This window comes from Centropristis striata, chromosome 3 (genome assembly GCF_030273125.1).
Source record: "Centropristis striata isolate RG_2023a ecotype Rhode Island chromosome 3, C.striata_1.0, whole genome shotgun sequence".
NCBI classification, from domain to species: Eukaryota; Metazoa; Chordata; class Actinopteri; order Perciformes; family Serranidae; genus Centropristis; species Centropristis striata.
This window is the reverse complement of record NC_081519.1, coordinates 35537818-35554485: the sequence shown is the minus strand read 5'-3', so window position 1 is coordinate 35554485 and position 16668 is coordinate 35537818. Positions and strand designations below refer to the sequence as shown.

Genomic DNA, 16668 nt, shown 5'->3' with positions numbered 1-16668 from the left:
ATGTGTTCCTATAGATAAATCCCATTTGCTGCGTGAAACTGACACTCTGATGTGGAAATGGAAACAATAACAGAAACACAATACACTTACGCTTTCTCAGGCATCTTGGTTATTCAGGCTCAATTCCCCCTGGAAGACAAAAATAAAACCTTTTGTCTGTGAAGTGCTCCACAGTGGGGACCAGAGAGCCCCACTGGGCCGTAATTATGGTTTCTGTTTTAGCTCCTCTATAGATACTGGACATTCCAGTCCAATGGTACAAGAATAGAAATATATAACATGAGTAGAGTCATATTGAGCTTGTACAAAGTGTTAATTGTAACTCCATTGCTGTTACAATGTGCATTATATATGAAATACTAAAGGTCACTTCTGTCCACAGAGCTGGTTTTTTTTTTTTTGTTTGTTTTGTTTGGTTATCAGGCTTCGTCATGTCTCCCTCGTAGAGAGGCTGCTGGACAGACTCGTCCTGTCACCTCTGGGTGCTGATAGCACGGAAAGAAGCATGCGAGGCTCCAACATGGCAGCTATTCCAGTTAGATAACGTTTCCCGCTTTCACTTCCACTGGATAAAGACTCAGATATAGACAGGGTCCCCAGTTCTCAGAACAGCACTGACCTCAACCCAGCTGACTTCACCAAGGCCCAGTATAAATATCAGTATAAATATTAGAAAGAGGGAAAAGTTAAAAAAAAAAATAACATTCTACATACACAGAAATAATTGACATTTACTTAAAAAAAAGCTAGGCAAGTTTTTCCACACAGAAAGTGTTTGTAATCTTTACTCAGGCTGTTTCTAAGTAATATTTATTTAATAGAACCACTTATTTTTTTTATGAAAATACACAAGTAAATTGCAGATTCACTGATGTCCCTCAATTACATTTTACTTGGAAATATCAACTAATTAAGCCATGAACTGGTTTAGTGAATATTACTTGGAACGATTGATTCAATTAACATACAAAACTGAGGACACATAATAACAAACAATCACTAAGTAATGCACAACATGAAAAACTGCTATTTTAAAGTAAAATAAAAGCACTGATTTGATTTTGTATTTCTTTGTAGAATTGATATAGATTGAAATAATAATTACAGGGCCAAAAAATATTTTTTTTCAGTGTAGCTTTGGGTGATAAATACCTGCAGCTACCAGTTATTTTCATTATTGATTAATCTGCGGATTATTTTCTTGTTTAATTGAATTTAATTGGAAACTGCTTTATACATAATATATAATTGCTACAAGAACTTCAGATTCCTTCAAAACATTTTATAACCTAGAAATGTCTTACTTCCACTAGAGACAAAGAACAGCAGCACAGTTTCACAGTTTCAAAGTTGGAATTGGGGAAATTTGTATTATGATTAAATTATTATATTTTGATATTGATTATCGAAATAGTTGAACAAATGTGTATATGTTGTTAAATAATCTGTTTTACAACAATACTGTATTTTATTTAAGTATTTTTTGTAAGTGAGAATTGCCGGAAAAAGCTGGCTTTGGCTTCTGAAATGAGAATATTAATTGTTTTTTTTTTTCTTTTTCTCTTTTCTTGATAGTAAATGGACCTGCACTTATCAGGGATCGAACCACTTTCGGTTGGGGGGCAATCCACTCTACCAACTGAGCCACAGCCGCCACCTATAGTGTCATTGAAAAGTATCTTTTGTGTTTTGGACACATGTTGGTCAGACAAAACAAGTAATTTTAAGACCGATAACTGATACTGATGACACCTAAGTCGTCCAAATGTCTAGATTTAGGTGCACATATTTGGTCTGGGGGTTTGGGCGTCCTCACCAAAGAAAATGTAACATTTTCCAAATAAAAATATACAGTTTCACATCATTCTGGGCCATTATTGTCACTATATCTGCACAGAAATGTGGAAAAGCAAGAGCAGCTATTAAATAATCAACATCCAAAAGTTTAAAGACAAAACTTGCTAAAGAAGACCATGAGGGACCAAATAAAAAAATCAGATCTGGACAAAGGTCATGTGGTTATTTTTTTAAGCTCTTCACATTGATTTTACAGTAATTACAAAATAGCTTTGGTGCTGCCTAAACCTTTTTAAATATAGAGAAAAATCCGCACTTGATTAATTAATGATAAAATCAAATGTAAGTCACATTTTAGATTGGTCAAAAAAGAAAAAGAAGCCAGTGTCTACACTCTTTCACCAGAATTGCATACTGCACCTTTAATATCTAATGTTTGTGAATAAATTTAAAATTCACTTTACAGTGACTGTTAACAATGTCGGAAGGTGAAATGACACAGAAGAGAAGCAGTTGAATGATTCAGTAGAGATTTGTGTTCTTACCTGTGTGTTGGTGCTGTGGATGCAGACAGACACAAAGTGATGGAGAGAAGAAAGCCCCAGAATATTTAACTCCTGCTCCCCTCTGTCCCCTCCTCTCTGTCACAAGGAGACTTAAATAGAAACACACACACACACACACACACACAGACTGAGCGGGGGAGGTCTCAGGATAACTGCCTGATGCTCGTGTTGTGTTGACAGATCTCTGTTCTGCTTGTTTTTAATAATGTGTGTGAACCTGTGTGTGTGCCAGGACGGGATAAACAAGGTCAACTTTCACTTCAGCAGTTTTGAGCCTGTTGTTAATCTGTTTTCCTCTTTAAACCTCAGAAATCCTCAGAATCACAGATACGACTCCAGTAAGAAGACTGTATATATTTTTTAGCATATATTCAGTTTTCTCTTGAAGTTTTAACCCTTTGTAGTTTTGAGCTATTTTATCCGCTTTTGAATCCTTTTCATTCCGCCTCTATAAACCACCTAAATGCCATGTTGGTATCATTTTTTAGCATATTCTCACCTATGTGACCTGATAATAGGTCATTTTTTGGTCATTTTGTGTCTTTTTGTGTCTTTTTTTTTTTTTGGTCATTTTGTGTCTTCTGTGTTTTTTTTGTGGTCATTTTGTCTCCTCATTTGTTTCTTTTTTGGTCTTTTTGTGTCTTTTTTTTGTCATTTTGTGTCTTCTGTGGGTTTTTTTGGTCATTTTGTCTCCTCATTTGCTTCTTTTTTGGTCTTTTTGTGTCTTTTTTTTTTAGTCATTTTGTGTCTTCTGTGTTTTTTTTGGTCATTTTGTCTCCCCATTTGTTTCTTTTTTTGGTCATTTTGTGTCTTTTTTTAGTCCTTTAGTCCAACATAAAATGTAATTTTGAATCTTTTTTTAAAAAACTTTTAACACACAATTATGCTCACTGGAGAATTTTAAATGTTGTTAATGTGAATACAGGTTGCAAATATAACATCAGAGGTAAAATGAGGATAACATCTCGTTCTATATTTCTATACTAAATAAATTTGACCACATCTCTGGTTTTACTCGGACAATCATCATCAAACAAAAACTGAAGAAAAGTCTAAAGCCATTACTTTAGAGGGAAGTTGACAACAAGGCTCGACTCCAGAGGGTTAACGCGTGTTAACTATTTAAAGCTTGAGATATAGGAACACACCAGCTTTGTTTGCGCTAACAATCAGCAGTCAAACAACTCATCCTGATGATTTTCTGAGATTTTCTTTGGCTACTGAGAGTTACTGAGAGTGAAGCTGGAGACGTGCCTGTCCTCCCTGATTCTGCAGGCCCCGTCGCTCTGATTAGGATAATAGCTGCAGACGACGCTAAGCTGTGGTTTTAAGGCAGGAATGCAGTTTCCACTATACATTTAGCTAAAGCCAACTACTAAACATAGACAAATTTCAGCTCCATGTGATGCTGCCACTCTCTGCTCCTGTGTCCCGGCTTTTCTCTTTGTATTTGGTAGAGGTGGGGGAAAAAATCGTTACAGCATAGTATCGTGATATTTTGTGCGGCGATATATCAATTCATTGCCACCAAATATTGGTATTTAGCGTTCTGACCGCCTGTCAGTATTTTGGCCGTTTTTGTTTTTTGCCGGAGGCCGTAGTGGGCTCACTTTAAGGAACATGCTGGAGATACTGGTATCATATGAAACTAGAAGATCTAAGGAATCGATAGCACCATGTGTGTCAGGATGTCTTGTCGAGAAGTTGTTGAAATAACTCTGCGAAGTTTGGCTTTTTTGATTCAGAGCAGTGAAGCTTAAAGTTTTTTAAAGTTTTAAAAGTTTTTTTGCTGCAGTTGTTGTCGTCCGTACATGTTTAATATCAGTTCAGTTTGACTGAATACTTTGTTGGTCAGTCTGTGGGTTTGACTCTCAGTGTGGAGAAATAAAAAGACTGAAGTGAGATGATTTTTTTCTTATTTGACAAAGCAATTCTTGATTGAATTTAATTTTGTGCACACAAAATGTAGTTAAACCGGTAAATCATAATATATTGTATCACATTACTCATCATATTGCAAAATGATTAAAATCGCAATAATATCGTATCAGGATTCAAGTATCGGGATTAAAATTGTATTGTGGGGTCTCTGGTGATACGCATACATTCATTTTTGTAAAAAAAAAAAAAATATATATATATATATATATATATATATATGAAATCTTCATGAAATCTTCATGAAATCTTAAGATTCAAAGGTAAAAATGAAACAGTAAAGTATGGTTTACATTTTGTACTACCTTGTGATTTGCAAGTGCCTTTATCAGTCTTTATTATTTTATTTGGTGTTTTTGTGTGCAGAGACAAATGTAAACAAAGATGATATCTATATCATCACACATTGTGCTCTTTTCACTCATACAAGGACAATACGTCCTGTTAAATCATCCACATAATCTCTTATGTCTGTTTTTCTGTTAGAGATTTACTTTTTTTTATTAGATTGTAGAGGTGGCATAAACTTTGGAAGTCAGTCACATGGATACTGCTGTTGTTACACATAGCATAGTACAAGTCAGGCTCTCATCATGAACGGTTCGTTTGATCTCCGACAAAACGAAATGCACTGAAATTTGTAGTTATCAAAGAACATTTTGTTAATTGATGAAGCAACGTAATGTTGAAAGTCACGTAATGCAATCGTTTGGTGGGCAGGAGGGCCGACGGATGCTTTAAATCCCCGTCTTTCACACCAGGAGACTGTGTTTGTGCCCCATTGTTGGATGTCAAAGTATGTCCGGTATTTAGCCTAACCTTTATGTTTTTATCAAACCTACAGCGTGTTTAACCCTCTGGAGTCCATCTATTTATTGAAAATACACGTTTTCCTTACAGTAATAACTTTATTTATATATTATATGTAGACAAGCTGAGAAAGCCAGTTGAAAGTGCAATCATAAGAGCTTTCACAGTGTGCCAGTTATGTTTCTAGACCATTTTTAAAATGTGAATTTTCTTTCTATAATGAAAACTACTATTTTTAATTTACATGTAAATAGACTGATTTGTAGTTTTATTATTTTTTTTCTGCTGTTTTTGTGTGTATAAATGATTAAAAAAAATAAAAGTAAAAAAAAAATGGTACATTTCCATAGACACCTGTGTCTTTTGTTTGTATTGCCGGTTCCTGGCAGCTTTATACTTTGTTATTTAAAATAAAATAAAAAATCTTTGTGTCAAGAAAAAGTAGCCATGCATGTGATGTAAGGACAGACTGAAAGATGCTAAACAGAGACAGAAATGAATGCATTGGAGGTTGACAAATTTGAACCAAAATCTCCTGGACTTCAGAGGTTTAAAATAGCAATCATGAGGTTAACCACATCAGTGGTTTTTAATGTCCACAATGTGCTGTAGTCACATGTTGGAAACAACGGCTGTCACATTTCACAGGATATAGTACGAATCGTTCTACAAAAGAAATAGGAAATCCTACAAACCCCCTCCATAAGAATACGTTGTACAAGTGAATGACTAATGGCTGCTCTTAAAGAACAATATATTTTCCAGTGTCACATGTGAAAGCTACTGTACTGTGAACGCGGTATGTAATCCGCTGGCATCCTAATATATGAGTCCGTGTTCAGTTTCCTAGAGACAGTCCAGCAAACACACACAGCACTTTGTTAATCCTGCTGCCATATATACTGAGGAATTAAAATCAGCTGCCATGAGCCAACAGCCTGGATCTCAGTGTCTTAAATTTAAATCAGCATCAGGGACTTTAAAGTCCTGACTCAGCAAGAGAGTAAGAACAGTCCTGCAGGTTTTAAACATCCAACTCTACCCAAGAAAATATAAGAGGATAAAGTTACAGACATTTATCTTCACGCAAATCTATTTCACGAAAGACACTGATTCAGCAGAAGCAGCTTTTTCCATGGTAGTTTCCCATCATTGAGTGGGTTTTAAACAAGGCTCAGTGGCTCTCTATAAATATGTAACTGTAATATATATATATATATATATATATATATATATATATATATATATATATATATATATTGCACTATTACTTGGACTGGATTTTATATATAACAAAAAAGAACAGTGGAAAGATATGTACATGCATTAACTTATTTTATATATATTGCTGTGCAGCTTGAGGACTGCTCCAACAAAATACTGTTGTCTTGTGAAACGACAATTAAGATTATCTATTGTATTTACTGTGAAAACTAACCTCATTCCTCTTCGGGGGCTAAAACCTTGAACTCCTTGAAGTTATCTTTACAGTTTAATCTCACTTGAGTTAGTTTTATGATTGACAGGATCTAGTCTCTTTTCATCCTTTCAAAATAAAAGCGTCGGTTATCTAAATAGGCTTTTGCATAGTACTGTATATCTTTTTTTGTGCTCATCTATGCATGCAGCAGTCAATCAATCAATTGATTGTTAACGTAATAGATAATCGAGTTGGCAGGTTGCTTTCAAACACCCTAATAAGAACTACCTTAAATGCTTGTCCCGTCATTAACCTGAACAGTTGGGCCTCACTAGTGGAGAGCTGTCATGTTGTCCATCTGTAACAGTCTGTGCTGTAAGCAGGAGACACACATACTGTATGTTACTGGTTACTACATATGTGTTCAGTGTGAAGTGTAGCTGAATAAAAATGCTGCAATGTAATGAGCAACATATGGAAATGTAACAAATTAAGGGAAAACCCTGGAGTAGAGAGCGCAGGAACCAAACAGTGCAGATACTTCCATAGAAAAGTTCATAAACTGGTTTGAGGAGTATGACTATGAAAATGATTTATTAGGGCCACGGGGCAATCGCACTGAGCACTGGTCCCATACAGCAATAGCTGTAGCGACCAGTATCCACAGTATAGTCACGAGCCGGAACAGGTGGCAGTTAATTCTGTTGATTGCCTTTGATCTTTGATGTGATTTACAGTTACAGATACACACACACACACACACACACACGCGTAATCGCGCACACTCCTCACACATGCATACACATGCTTCAAACACACACACACACACAGGTAACTTTATGTGATTTTAATTACACACACACACACACACACACACAAGTAACTTTATGTGATTTTAATTACACACACACACACACACACACAGGTAACTTTATGTGATTTTAATTACACGCACACACACACACACACACAGGTAACTTAATGCGATTTTCGCTACACACACACACATTTTGAGGTTAAAGGGTATAGTTTGAAATCTCTGAAGAATCTCATCATAGTGTACACACACCGGCAGTAGCCCCCGTGGCCCTTTGAGAATTTCCCCAGAGGAAATTTTCTAGTTTGCTTTAGTGTACAGTGTCAATTCTGGGAGATTTACATCTGACATTTTCAATTGGTCATTATAATAATTATCGTATTTATCCCTCCAGTAGAGTTCAGATACTTGAAAAATCTACACCAAGGAGCCATGAAGCAATTCCTTCCAAAATGTGAAAATGTTGCAGTTGATACAAAGTAAACAATGCCATCAAAGTGATGTAGATTCACATTATATTCAGTTATGTGATCAAAACATTTTGTGAAGTATTAATCACTTTATCTGATGGATCAAGTCTCTCTATTGCCCTCTGGTGGTTAAAAGGCTGAAGGGCATTAAACTACATGTCCATGGTATTTCATGCTTGTAGCAGGAGATTCACAAATGTATATCAATTTAAAATGCCTGCAAGGCCAGAGATTAATCACATTTTTGTTCCACTTATGATGAACCCAAACACATGAAAGCTCTGGAACAGATCCTGGTGTTATATTTTAATCTTTGTGTAGTATTTGAGACTTTGTTTTGCTGTTGATGTGACTCACACATTGTAGTCAGAACCAAAACAAACAAACTGCTGCTGCCGCCGCCACAGCTGCCTGGCACTCCGGTCAGTGTGCCAAGTCGTCGGCGCAGGCAGCGACGGGGCTGAGCACTACGACTCTGTTGTTCACCACAGCAGCTGGCAGTTTGCTCAGTTTGATGATGATCAGAAGGAATAACAAACACGCCCCATAAACAAACACGGTGATTTCATCAGAGCAGAATCACAGAAAGAACAATGACAGTCGTGTAAAGAACGTCAAATTTTGCATCATTGTTTTCTTATATTTTTGGCTGATATTTATTTATTTTGTGTCTCAGCAATAGCACATTGCTACATCTTCAGACAGTATGTACAACGTTTGACATGTGAGGCAGAAAGAATAGCTTTATCTTGAGTGTAAGTGAAGCTTGATGTGAGCTTGTTTCTTCACAGCTGTCGGTCTCCAAACACGTTGATCTCACGAATGATTCAGACGTTAATAAAAATCTGTTATTGCAGTGGAAGTGTCTCTTATTATGGCAACACCAGAGCCTAATTCATTTTCCTTTTCTCATTTTAAACCCACACAACATGCACATCCAAACGCATCGTTACAGTTTAGTGTGTTTTAAATATTTTGCATGATATCTTGCTTTTAGCATTCAAACACTAGGACACCATAATCCAGATTAAAACAGAGTAAAATCTACTTGAACTCGTACAAAAAGCTGTGTTTTGTGTGCGTCTTTCACTCCTCTTTGCCCATTCACTCCAGCAAAAAAAGGCAGAATAGTATAGGCTGGATATTGACTAAAAGGTCCCGGAAGCAAGGATATCGGAGCAATGTCGGTCCCATGTGGGCCGAAGCTTCAGGTTTTACTGGGAATGAGCCAGAGCTCCTGCTCCCTGACCGAAGCCGAAGCCTTTGGGACCGAAGTTCTTTGCGTAGCAACCTGTGAATGAAATGAGACACTGAGAAACACTTGCAGCAGGATTAACAGAGAGCATCAACACTGGCAGACAAGCTAATGGTTCATTAAACCTCAAATTGCAGAATCAGAAGAAAAGAGGAAGAATGCACAATATGGATTTTTTTCAGCCCATACTGCTAATAACCTGATTTTTAAGGCCGAGACTGATACCATACCTTATAATTTTACATTTTTGTATGTTAAAAAATTGTTCATAACATATTTTTACATGAGATCATGATCAAATGTGAATTAAAAATGTACTAAATGTGAATAGGTCAGAGAGGCAGATCACCTATTGGGCCTCTTTCTTAATGAATGTATTCATTCATTCATTCATTAAATGTAATGGCGGTCTGATAATTACACAGTTACATTTTTTCCCCCACACAATAAAGACGTGTAAATAAACATTTCCTTTGTAAAAATTTAAAATCAAAAACTGTTATATTAATTAATTAATAAATGCAGGCTATTCAAAATGCACTTCATCTTAAAATGAAGCGTAGAAGTTATCTTCTTCCAGTTTTGCAACCTGTGTTATGATGACGGGGTTGTTTTAGCTCCAGGGTCATTTAAACTTGCTGCAATTTTTGTTCAGCGCAGCTCAAAATATTATAACATTATCCCCAACTTATCTGCTTTCTGCCTCTGGTCCTGAGCCTGTTCATTCATATAATAATTTTCATGTTGTGTATTTGTTTAATAAAGAGCAATAGAAATATTTTCTCTAGTGACATAAGTGTGACAGATTATTTCAACCATTTATCAATATATTGTTCCGTCTATTAGATATCAAACAATTGTAAAAAGTGCTTTTTTTTTACACTATGAAAGAAAAGATATAGAAAAATATACATGTCAGACATTTTTATAGTTTTGATCATATATTTGGTCATATCTTCCAGCCCTTTTGCTGATTTTCTGTCTATTAACTAACTGAATGAGTTGATTCCCACACAGACCTTTACAGAAGATCTCTCCATCTCGATCAGCGAGGGTCGTGGACTCGAGTCCCTTGCCACACTTGGCACAGCGAAAGCAGCTTTTATGCCAGGACTGATGGGAGAGCAGAGAGTTGTTTCATGCTCAAAAATATACAGAAAACTGACAAATCATCCACTTTTTGTCTTGATTTAGAGTGAAATGTATAAACTGAGTTAACAGGATCTTGCTTACATTGCCTCCTCCGACAACCTTCTCGGCTGCGTAAACTGTTTTCCCACATCGAGGACACACGTCGGAGCCCCCGGGCTTCTGGGCGAACTTTGAGAGGTTAGGGTTATTTGTAGGACGATGAGGAGCTTGTCTGTCAAGAAAAAACAAAGCTTTAAGGAAAACTGTGAAGTCAACTTAGAAAGGAAACTGAACAGCTGGGTGAAATCTGTGAGACTGAAACACTGCTGCATTAAATGTAGAGACTGTCCTCCCCTGCGAAATGACCCCAAAGGCCGTTTGATAATGAAATTGTAGCACTGTAGCAAGTCGATTGTACAGACAATTTTATCCAAGGTGACATGCATCTGAGAGTTCAAAGAACACAAGCAAAGATCTAGTCAGAAGATGTTGTGATCCATATTCACGTTCATCCAAAGGCTGCCTCTAGTGGCTGCAGCAATTCTGACTGGCTCAAAGAAAGTTGGCAGACGTTGTATAAAGAGCTACAATGTCCGAGGTGGAGGTCTTGGTGGATCAGTTAAATAAACTACAGATTTTTACCCAAGAGGCCGCTGTTCATGTCCCATGTCAAACCAAATGTCATGTAGAGTTATTTTAACTTGCTTTAAATACATAATGTAGGCGAACTCACTTACGTAAGTAAAGCAGGCGGCAACCTCCGGGTCTGAGCAGGGAGGCAAACCAGGAAGTGCCTTAAGCTGCATTCTACCAAAAATTCCAGCAGGGGGCGCTAAGTGTGGCTGCAGAAACATTTCTTTCCATTAATTTCAATGCAAAATGAGGAAAATTCTCACTTGATTTATTACCTGATAAAACAACACTATGGTCTCAATCGCTAGTAAAAAATGTCTTTCAAGACAATTTGATGTCAATAGTTCTAATAATGGCCCCATTTACAAGAAAATAGAAGATAAAGAATCGTATGATTTGGGGCGTTTCTAGCTTTGATTGACAGGTCACTAACAAGGCGAGCCGTCATCAGGAGAGAAGCAGAGCAATGCATATCCACGGTAACGTGTCAAAAAAAGTTATATATAACGTTATATAGATTTTAAAAAAGGACGTTTACCAATTTGGTCTCATAACTTTGACCCTTTCACTGTATTTTCACTTAATGACAGCTTATTTGAATATTTTGTTCAGTAAAAATGTCTTGTTCAGTGTTTGGTTGGACTAACGGACACTCCAAGGAGTCGCTGTTCAGTTTTCTGAGGTAAGTAACATACATTTTGTTTTTGTTCTTTTGCTAGCCAAAACTAGCATCCCAGTTAATGCTCCAGTTAATGCTAACATGAATTAGCAGCGGCTTCTCTCAGTCAGGTTGAGGTGTAGAGAGGCTGTAGTCAGTGATCAGATCCCTCTCGCTCCTCCACAGTCCAAATATGGTCTGCTTCCTGTATCAGAAACAAGATGGCGACGCAAGATGGCAATGAGTGTAACGCTGATTTCGATGCTTCCAACGGGCCACAAACCAATGGGTGATGTCACGGTCACTACGTCCTTATTTATGTAAGTCTATGGTTTATTACCGCAAACATTACATTTAGGAATGAGGACATGCTGATCCCCTGCAGGCTGTATTGGAGGGTCGGAACAAACAATCATTTGGTCCTATGTATTGGAGGACTAGTAAATCAACAAGTCGACTCCCTTCAAATGCAACAGACAGGAGTGTTTCCTAAATTCGATTAGCAGGAAACAAACCTAAATACACAATGCTGTGTAAAAGTCTTAGGCATGTGGTAAAAAAGGCTGTAAAATGAGAATGCTTTCAAAAATAGAAAGTTTTTTTTTTGTCAATTAACAAAATGCAAAGTGAGTGAATAGAAGAAAATTTTAAATCAAATCAATATTTTGTGTGACCACCCTTTGCCTTCAAACCAGTATCAATTCTTTCCTGCATTTTTTTTTTTTTTTTACACCTGCCTACTTTTGTACACTACTGTGTATACAAATGTATGTTAACATTGTGAAACTGTTGCATTTGATCAGGGTTTATACACAAAAACTACTTGCTTAAGGTTAAGGGGGAAAAGTACATTTTAAAGCTGAGCAAATAATAGTTAGAAAAGTTAAATAAATGGAGGTAACTACCTCACTTCAGGTAGTTACCTCCATTTATTAAAGCTGTTTACACAAAGTGGACGGAGACAGATTCTGACAGGCTACAACTGTAAATTAAGTTAAGTAACTACAAATAACGTTGACTTTTGATAAAAGTTCTGTGTTTGGGTGACCCTTACACCGCCCCTCTCACCCACCTTACATGTAAATTTGTCACTCTTTATATTCCACATCCCTGTTTTGCTTTTGCTTTTACAAACCATAGTGTCACTTCTGTTTTGCATCCTACATAATTACTAGAGGAAGCCACTAAAGTTAAATATGGGTTGTTTTAAGCTGTGGTAATTTGTTGGGGGAGGGAGGACAGTCTCAAATTTATTAAGAGTGACTAATACAGAAATGTGTGTTTTTCTTTTTCTTTCCTCAGTTAAATCTTCTGGTCCAGCATGTGTAGAAGTTATTTTGTTTGTGCACTTTTTCAGAAAACCTAAACAGTATATGAAATGTAGTTTGTCATTCGACAATCTGTATAAACACTGCAGCTTCATACTGTGATTAACCACTAAAATAACAGGAGGAAGTGATGTTTTTCTCACTCTTCAGGCTTGATTCCAAGTCCCTCTCCTGTGTCCATACTCAGAGTGCCGGCTCCACCTCCGAAGCCGTAGCCTTTTGGTCCATATTTCTTCCCATAGCATGATTTGCAGTAAATCTCATCCACATGGACGGCCACTGTTGTGCTGTCTAAGTTCTTCTTGCAGACCACTTGAGGAAAAACAAGTCAGAATATTTCGTTTTTCACTCTCACAGCCCATCAAAACACATTTTTTCACAGATCTTCCACCACGTCATTACCACAAACTATGTGTGACATTTTTAAAGAAAAAAACCCACTATGTGCTTAGCTGTGTCAGATAAATACTTGGTGCTGGAGGAGGGAGTGTGTGTACCTTCCTCTGCCATATAAGGAAGACCAAACCTTGGTCACATGTTTCCACTGGATCCAAATAAGGACGTGAGATGTCTGAAGGAAAACCTGCAGATGCTCACTTTCCTCCCCTGCTGCCAAATACTCTGCATTCCACCCTGGCACGTCTTGTGATTTCCGAGTCGTTTTATGCAGCGGGAGTCAGTATATGAATAAGGCAGATTACCTGGGAACTTAAATACTTACTGCAGCGAAAACAGGATTTGTGCCAGCTCTTCCCCTCACACTGCACTTCCTCAGCAAAGTAGACGGTTTTCTGGCAGCAGCCGCACTTGTTTCCTCCTCCGAAAGGCATTCTGTGAGCATTGAGGAGAGCCTGTTGTGTACATTTTTCATTCACTGTATATAAAACATCTGTCTTCTGGAGAGCAGATCAGTGCTGCTCTGCAGACAGAGGCCATCTGCAACACTTAAGGCTAGATGCAACAATACCTATAAAAGGAGAGGTACCGGTTTGCTGTTTCATCGCACAGGCATGAGTGAATACCTGACTGGCTCTTCATCAAACGATCATAAAATGCAAAGTTTACCTCGGATAGCACCAAACCACCTCCATAAAAGAAAGCATGACCTCAGGATACCTTTTACGTTTTAACACCACACAAGTGTCAGCTCTTAGTTTAAAGAATTAAAAGTCTTTTTATAGCCATGACCTCAAGTAATGAGGGTCGTCATCCACGCAGAAAGGCAGCAATCTACCAGATCGCTCTGCATAAACAGGAAATTCCCTGCATTTTGTTTTGTGATCACACGTTGTGACCTCGGACAACCCCACAAGCTACGATACAGAAGATCTGAGTCTTTACTAAAAGGATCTTTCGGAAAATGATGAATAAAAACACTGTTTGGGGAAAGTTTCAGCAAGTACGACTGTACAAAATAACATAAACAAGCTGTTTTTGCAGTTGCAGTGGCGCCCTTTTCAAGGTTATTTCTTATCGTCTTATTATGGCTTTCCTGCTCATATTTGAAGCACAAACACAAGACAATAAGAGGAAGTTTCCACCTTTAAAGTTAGGCCAACTTAAACTGCATACAAACCATCACACTTTATAGTGAAAAAATCTTCTCATCTTGAATCTAAAAGTTATTTTACGAGATTGTATTCTTGATTTTAACAAAAAAACAACAACAAAAAAACAGTTGTTACTCTACTCTTAAATCCTACAGAGCAATTAATATGTTTTCTATGTCCTTATTATGTTATTATGGTAAACAGTCCTACCTGGAGTGAGGTGAAAGGCTGGTCCTCTCTGTGGTGGTTTGCTGGTATTAGGAGATGACTGAGGTGAGGAGAGACTTCGGTCTGATGAGGAGGCACAGAGGGAGGCTGAGTGGACACCAGGCTGAACCGAGGGAGGAGTCAGGAGACCAAAGATGTAGGGAGGGAAAGGAGCAGAGCGATTGTCAGAGTGGTTGGTGACAGACAAAGGAGAGTGGGAGACTGGAAAGATTTCCTTCATCTCCATGTTTGATAAGCCTCTTGACAGAATACAGCCACAGTTAAATGTTAGGAGCAACAGATGGACGGTAACTTGTTTTTAGAGGAGCTCAAACTGTCGAGGTTCAGAGTAATTCTGTAAATCAGCGACCCCCAAAGGAAAGAAGAGGGAACTGTTGTGCAGACTTTAATACCCAATGCCCTGTTTATGTTTGTAATTTATATTCAAATTTAATATTTTGTTCTGGGCTATGGAAAATACTACTAGCAGCTAAAAAAACAAACACTTTTTAAACCATTAAAAATATATAGACACTATTGCTCAAAAGAATCAGAATCACCTTTATTGTCATTGCACAGAGTAACAAGTACTAGGACAACGAAATTAGCCATCAACCTGTCCAAACATGTACTTAACACACATACAATATGACAAAGAGGTGGAGAGGACAGGGAGACTGGGATAAAAGAAAGGAAATACAGCATTACATGAGGAGAGGGGAGGAAAAAAAACAGAAAAAAGAACTCTGCAACATAAGCATACTCCAAACACTTCACAACATGAACGGACTTATGACATGCCACAGGGGAGGGGAGAGCCAGCAAAGTTTGGGGTCACTTTGAAATGTCCTTATTTTTGAAAGTTAAATTAAAATTAAATTAAACAGACATAGTCTAGACATGGTTAATGTGGTAAATGACTATAAAAGCTGGAAACGGCTGATTTTCTTATGGAATATCCATTTTATATTGTCAATAACCATCACTCCTGTGTTCCAGTGGCACATTGTGTTAATCCATGTTTATAGTGTTGAAAGCCTCATTGATCATTAAAACACCTGAGCATTATGTTAGCACAGCTGAAAACTGTTTTGTGCTGATTTGAGAAGCAATAAAATGATCCTTCCTCAGGCTGGTTGAGTATCTAGAGGTAAAGTTGGAGATTTGTACAGATTAAAATGATTATTTCTACCCTTGTCAAATTCTTTACTGTATTTCTTGTAACTCATTTCATGAATAAAACTTTTTTTTTTCATGGAAAACAACAGACATTTTCTGGGCGACCCCACACTTTTGAGTGCTGGTGTATATATTTTTCATTTGATATGCTGTATTACAGGTTATTTAATACATTTTTATGAGTGAGTTTGTTCTCATTTGAAGGTTGTGTAAAAAAATGATGAATGACCTGAAAATAATTCAGTTATTTTTTTCATAATGATGATTTCTTAGTTTCCCAAAAAACAAAAAAGGAGTCAACAACAACAACAAGCCTAATTCTTATTTTAAACATCATTACATTACAGATTTTAACAACTGCATCCCTAAAATCAATGTTAAAAGTTAGAAGGAAAAAAATGCAAAAATTGTACCTAAAACTTGTTTCTGCTGCCCCCTAGTGGACAAAAATACTTAATCTGCCAGCAGCAGCCCTCTTGTGGTGCCCTCCCAGTCCAGCACTGCAGTCATCCTCCTATCTCTCTGTTTCAGGAAACTTTTCAAATCTTTTTTTTTTTTTAATCTGTCTGGTATTTAGCTAGTGAAACACATGATCAGTGGGATTGAGGTCAGATGATTTTGGCAAAGCAAAAGCATTCCACTGTCTGACCCTGAAAGCCTCCTCGGCTGCTTTCTTTGCATGTTTATGTGGTATCAAACTTCTGCTGTATTGTCTTAAAATTGGGGGACTATGAAGAAGAAAAAAGGGCTGCAGGTCCTTCAGTCAGGGTTCGTACGGGTGCTTGAAATCCTTGAAAATGCTTGAATTTAAATGTTGTATTTTCAAGGTTTAAAAAGTGCTTGGATTTTGCATAAAGTGCTTGTAAATGCTTGAAATTCTTACTGTATTTCTCTTGCAATCTGACTATA

General features: G+C 37.3%; 1 protein-coding gene across 1 annotated transcript; it reads right to left on the bottom strand.

Annotated features, from left to right (window-relative positions):
• Window positions 1–8447: 8447 nt before the first annotated feature.
• On the bottom strand, window positions 8448–14720 carry csrp1b (cysteine and glycine-rich protein 1b). Its single transcript, XM_059330129.1, has 6 exons — window positions 14584–14720; window positions 13545–13654; window positions 12967–13135; window positions 10307–10436; window positions 10093–10186; window positions 8448–9109 (listed from the first exon to the last, which is right to left on the bottom strand). The coding sequence occupies exons 2-6, from the start codon at window positions 13651–13653 to the stop codon at window positions 9033–9035; spliced, it is 579 nt and encodes a 192-aa protein (XP_059186112.1). The 5' UTR covers window position 13654; window positions 14584–14720; the 3' UTR covers window positions 8448–9032.
• Window positions 14721–16668: the final 1948 nt, after the last annotated feature.

Coding starts and splice junctions, on each gene's coding strand:
- csrp1b (XM_059330129.1), bottom strand. CDS start 13,653: ATGCCTTTCGGAGGAGGAAACAAGTGCGGCTGCTGCCAGAAAACCGTC. Junction 13,136..13,544: donor CAAATCCTGTTTTCGCTGCA/GTAAGTATTTAA, acceptor TTTTTCCTCAAG/TGGTCTGCAAGAAGAACTTA. Junction 10,437..12,966: donor CTTGGAATCAAGCCTGAAGA/GTGAGAAAAACA, acceptor TTTTCTTGACAG/ACAAGCTCCTCATCGTCCTA.